This window comes from Cornus florida, unplaced genomic scaffold (assembly GCF_030987335.1).
Source record: "Cornus florida cultivar Cherokee Brave unplaced genomic scaffold, ASM3098733v1 CherokeeBrave_3.0.0_Hap2_Chr01, whole genome shotgun sequence".
NCBI lineage: Eukaryota > Viridiplantae > Streptophyta > Magnoliopsida > Cornales > Cornaceae > Cornus > Cornus florida.
This window is the reverse complement of record NW_026775571.1, coordinates 56,837,616-56,843,728: the sequence shown is the minus strand read 5'-3', so window position 1 is coordinate 56,843,728 and position 6,113 is coordinate 56,837,616. Positions and strand designations below refer to the sequence as shown.

Genomic DNA, 6,113 nt, shown 5'->3' with positions numbered 1-6,113 from the left:
CAGTATTGCATCTCAGAATTATTTGTTGAGGAATGAAATTATATTAAAAAAAAACCATACATATGGTCGATTTAATGGCTCACATCGAATGTGTGCATGAACAATGGTGACTGCATTGAATTTAACATATAACTATGTCATCCATGTATGTAGACATCTAATTATGTGGCTTGAGCACAAACAACTTTAACTTATGATCAAAACAAAATGAAAACCTCCCAAAAAAAATATAAGAAACAAATGCACAAATTTCCATCAAAAATAATCACAGCAACCCCTCTTAGCACAAAGAAATGGTCAAACACAAAGAAATGGTCAAACAATTTAATTGTCTATGTCAAATCTTCAATATATAACTAAAATAGATTTTCAGCATACCACTCACCGGGAAAAAAAGAAAAAAAAAAAAAAAAAAAATCAGCACCCTAGTTGCAGATCAGTCTGTAGGTATAATGTCCAATCCATTCTCTCTTGTTATGGAGAGAGGAAATTTTGAAATCCCATCCACAGGAAGTAGGGGAAGTGCCAGCCCAGAATCAATCTTCTGTAAATCTTGAAGGAAATAAGGAAGACCAGCAACTTATCACTGCTTTCATCCCGCATGAAAGTGAACGTGAACGGGGACCATCAAAGCTGTTGGGTGAAACCAGACTCTCCACGTACAAATACTCTTCATGAACATCTTCATAAACATTGGGACAATCACAAATTTTTGTAAATGTATTTAGTTTAGTATTGTACGATCCTAACTTTTCTTGATCAATGTACAATCCTGAGTTTGATCGATCAATCTTCAGTAGCAGTTCACCATTGCTCAAGAAACACAATGGTGTGAAGCAAAGAGTGTCCACGTCACATGGGATGGAGATAAACTTACTCCAAGATGCTTTCACGCCATATTCCTTCATCAACCACACCTCAACCAAACGTCCATTAACGCCATTCGAAACAGACACGGCATACAAACATCCTTCTAAAACACCCAATCTGCAAAACCACAAATCTATTTCTTGTCCACCCTGAATACCATCTAGGGACATCTCACTAAACACCTCCTTTGATAAATCAAAACAAACAATCACCCCGGGTTTCAAAAGCCAATGTAAAGCTCCATTCAAGCAACAACCAGACAACGAGAATATGTCAACACTAGACAATGAGAGTATGTCAACATAATTACAACCCACGTCTGGCATTGTTCTCCAAGAATTGTCTCTAAGACTAAAGATACAACTTTTGAATATATCATCATTAATGTGACATGTTGCCATAATTACCTTGTAATCATGGTTTGAGGAGTCATAAGCAAACCCAAAATAACCTACAATCCAGTGTGGTGGCTGTGGCAATTTCTTGTAGACTCTAGTGGAAGGGTTATATAAGATAATTTGGCCATGTTCGACAATATAACAAATCAAGCCGTTGCAAGAACCTATTACACAGAAGAGGTTATCACAACTTCGACTCAAAAAGGGAGGGTACAACTTCACTACTGCATTACTAACATCATTAACGTTGTTGTTGCCAAATAATGATTCATAGTCTATTGATTGAGGACCGAAACGATAGAAAGAGAGTTTGTGCCAATTCTTGGAGTGAATCGATCGATTGAGATGCAATTTGATGAAATAAGGATCAGAAATTAAATATCGATATCGTTTTGAAACGCACTTGAATCGCAAAAGTGATTCAACCGGAAGTCTTGAGAGTATGTCCATTTGGATATCTCGAGGTAGGTTCACGACCGCCATGTCACGTATTCTAGAAAAAAAAAAAATAAATAAAAATAAAAATAAAAATAAAAATAAAAAATAAAATTATATATATATATATATATATATATATAGTTTGCGACTAGAGAGTAGAGTATAAAACCAGACTCGCGCTTTTTTATGGAATTTCTTTTGAAATCTAATTTTCCATGAAATCGTGGGGTTAGGAGAGGAGAGTTAGGGATGCAAACAAAAAATCCGTTTAAATTGATAGATTGAATTGGTGGAATTATTTTTTTAATGAATCGGTTAAGATTTCAAAAATATGGAAACATTTATAAAGCAATTTGTGGTATACAAGATCAAATTAAATATATCTATATTATTATTAACACTACAACTGTCTACAAGAGAGTTAAAAATTTCAAATCATTATTTAAAAATAAATAAATAATAAAATAAATTATCAATTAAAAATTAGCAATTAAATTCAGAATTTTTTAAGACTAAAAAACAACTCAAACAAGTTACCAATTAAAATAAAATACCTAATTATATAATAAAATAATTTACCAAATAATAAAATAAATAGGTAATTATTTAATTCAAAGTTAATCTTTATCTTAAGAGTCTACTAACCATTATATTAACAAATAATATTTTTTTTAAATAAAATAATATACCAAATATTATTATAAGTTACCAATTAAAATAAATCATATTATACACGAAATTCTTCAAGGCTAAAACAAATTACCAATTAAATATAACATTATATGTAGATTACCAATTGTACTCAAAAATTTTAAAACAACTCAAGCAAGTTATCAATTAAAATAAAATAGGTAATTAAAGTTACCAATTCTCCTCGAAATTCTTCATGGCTAAAACAACTAAAACAAGTTACCAATTAAAATAAAATAGGTAATTATTTAATAAAATAATTTATCAAATAATAAAATAAGTTACCAATTAAAATAAAATAGGTAATTGTTTAATTGAAAATTAATCTAAACTTTAGTGTAAACTAAACCATTATATTAACAAACAAATTTTTTTAAAAAAATAAAATAATATACCAAATAATAAAATAAGTTACCAATTAAAATAAATCATATCATACTCGGAATTCTTCAAAGCTAAAACAATTTACCAATTAAATTTAACATTATATGTAGAAGCTATATTATTTTTGTTTGATTATTATTTTGTTTAGTTTTAGATCACTACTAATTTTTTACATATAGAAGTTACATTATTTCTATTGATTATTGTTTATTTTAGTTTTAGATGACAATTATTTTATTATTAATTCTACCTGATTATTGTTTATAAAATTTATTAATAAAAGAAATAATAAAAGTGAACTCTTATAAATACATATTTATCTAATGACTTTATAAATATTAAATATCAACTATTTAAAACTAGTTGCTAATTAGTTATTTATAAAATAATTTTTTATTATAAATTAACTTTTAAATTTTGACCACATGCATGTGTCTTTTACTAGTATTTATATATTTTTGTATTATATAAATAATAGAATATTAAGATTAGTCTTTAAAACACTCAACTATATATCATAATATATAATAAGAAATTATAATATAATAGAAAATTATATTATATAATATTTTTTAATTATATATATATATATATATATATATATATATTAGATTGATTATAAAAAAGCCTTGAACCGTGGTTCGTGGAATCAAACCAAACCAAATCATGATTTGGTTTGGTGATTTGGTTTGGTTTGATTCCATTAGTTTCACGATTCGTTGGATTCCTATTTTTATTAACTGTTAGAAATGATTTGGTACCAAAATATTATCAAATTTATCAAATCCGAATCATATGCAATCCTAAGCATTATGGAGAGAGAAACAAACCCATTAAAGATTCAATAGGAAGAGTCTCTCAAACGAAGATTTATACTCCCAAGATTGAATTTAATTTTTTTTTTTTTTTGGTAAGTAATTGAATGTAAATTATTAAGTTATATTAGGGTTTTGATTTCATAATTATAAATTTTACTATTTTTTTCTCTCCTTCCTATATTAAAATATTACTTTTAAAACACACAAAGCAACCAAATAAGTAGCCATCTAATTTAAGATAAAATCGCAAATTAAAATTCGTGAAGTATAGTATTTTCTATAAAAATAATAGGAAAATGAAAGACATCACCAAGTGTTTTTCATGATTTTATCACTAATGAGACATGGCTTAATTAGCTTTCCTTTTGGGAGTCGGAGAGAGAAACCCTCACTCAAATTTCCTTTTGGGAGCGAATTTCCTTTTTCTTGAAGGACTTGGATATTCTATGCTATCGTAAGTTGAATTCCCTACCGAATGACACGTAACGTTAAAAACCTATCTACTACTCGTGTTAAACCACATTAACGAATTTAAAGAAAACTTTGAAAATTGCACCATTCTGAAATAAGAAAAATTTACCAAAATTTACAAACTATTCTGCTTTAAATTAAAGAAAATTCACCATACTCTAAAGACGTTTAACATCGTTATCTCTCTCTCATCTTTTCCAAAAAAAGATTCTCCCTCTCTCACATCTTTATTCATATCTAAAACAAGTCGCATCTCTGTTTCTCTTTTAAATAGTAACAAATTTTAGATTTTTTTTTTCTAGCTAGTACTCACACAACATCGGTTCCAAAGGATTGTTTGCACGAAATTTTTAGATTTTAGATTTTTTTATCATTTTATTTTTTGATTTGAGTAATACAATAAAAAGGTAATGGTACTCTAAATGCATTATAAGGAAAACCAGAGGATGTTTTTAGCGCATGTGTACAATTTTTTATTTTTCATTTACAATGTCAAGACTCTTACACTTTAAATGCATTATAAGGCTACAAAAACACCAAACAACTTATCTCAAATTGAAAGCAATATTGAAGTCTCAGGAACGATGTACCAAACAATTAACCATGCCTATAGTTTAGTTGAATTCTGCTTTAACGAATCCATTACATTTTTATTGTATTACCCAAATCAAAAAATAAACTGATAAAAAAATCTAAAATCTAAAAATTTTGTGCAAACAATCCTTTGGAACTGGGGTTGTGTGAGTACCAAGTAGGAAAAAAAAATCTAAAAATTGTTACTATTTAAAAGAGAAACAGAGACGCGACTTGTTTCAGATATGAATAAAGAGGAGAGAGAGAGAGTGTGATAAGTGCTTAAATATTGCACATTTCAGCACCTAAGTTAGGGTATTTCAGTCCCTACATCTATCTTATTTTCATGTTTTAGTCTTAATTTATGTTTATGTGTATTTTAGGGCAACAAATTTAAAATGAGCTAAGAATGGTCTATTATGGCCTTTTGGAGTCAAGCTAGAGTATCGGGACAACATTCAGAAGGAAGCAAGGATGCAGCAGTGCATTGTGTCCGTACGCCATTCCTTGTGTCCGGACACGAGCATCCTATACACTATGTCTGGACGCCAAAAACTGCATCTGGACGCCATGCTACTGGCAGCAGATTTAGTTACGGGATTAACTTGTTTTTATGGCTACGGGCTTTAACTTGTTGGGCTTGTTTTTGTTAATTGTTGCCTCCAATAGGGTTTTGGACTTAAGGGAAACAAGCCCATTATTTTAGGGTTAGTTTTTCATTATTTTAATAGGGAGTTTTTATTATTTGTATTAAGTTTTATTATTTCTGTATTACGCTTTCTCTGGAAAACGCGAAAGAGGAGAAACAGAAGAAAGGGCTAGGGTTTGAAAAAAGAAGCTCAGAGATGATGAAGCAGATGATGGAGATTGTTCTATCTTCGAATCCATCAACCATAAGTGACTGATTCTTTTACTTAGGGTTGGATAAATTCTAAGCATATAACCTATTCTCTCCCTCTTTCCGCTTTTTGGGGATTATGTAATTAGTGTATAGTCTTGAATATTATGAATTAAATTCTTTTAATTGATTATCGGTATTAATCTCATGTTGTCTTATGTGTGGTTGATTGATAAACAAATTTTACACTTGAATTCTTTATTAATTGATTCTTGTGATGGCTTTACATGGTATTGATTCATTGTAATTGTGTTTCAAATTGATAGAAAATACTTCTACTTGATGGATGGCACTACATGTTTAGGTTAATTAATTGTCTAATTAGTTTTAATTTCATGTTTAATTAGTTTAATTTAAGTTTAATTAGTTTAATTGCAATTTAATTATTAGATTTAATTATTAGGTAAGTAGACCATCCGTACTTGTGTTTGAATTTCATACTCTTTGTCACAATTGCATTACCCTCTTGATTAATCTATGTTAAAATTGTAACTTGAATTAATAAGTCATTCTTTAGATTGGTGAATTATACTACGTCTAGCTTAATTGTCATTAAGTAGGTAATTCAAGCTT

At 28.8% G+C, this 6,113-nt stretch overlaps 1 protein-coding gene across 1 annotated transcript; it reads right to left on the bottom strand.

Moving 5' to 3' along the window:
* Nucleotides 1–536: 536 nt before the first annotated feature.
* Nucleotides 537–1,751, bottom strand: LOC132272769 (F-box/kelch-repeat protein At3g06240-like). Its single transcript, XM_059773864.1, has one exon. It carries the CDS (start codon nt 1,749–1,751, stop codon nt 537–539), a length of 1,215 nt encoding a protein of 404 aa, XP_059629847.1.
* Nucleotides 1,752–6,113: the final 4,362 nt, after the last annotated feature.

What these genes read in the sequence shown, in the direction of transcription:
- LOC132272769 (XM_059773864.1), bottom strand. Translation starts at nt 1,751, where the DNA reads ATGGCGGTCGTGAACCTACCTCGAGATATCCAAATGGACATACTCTCA.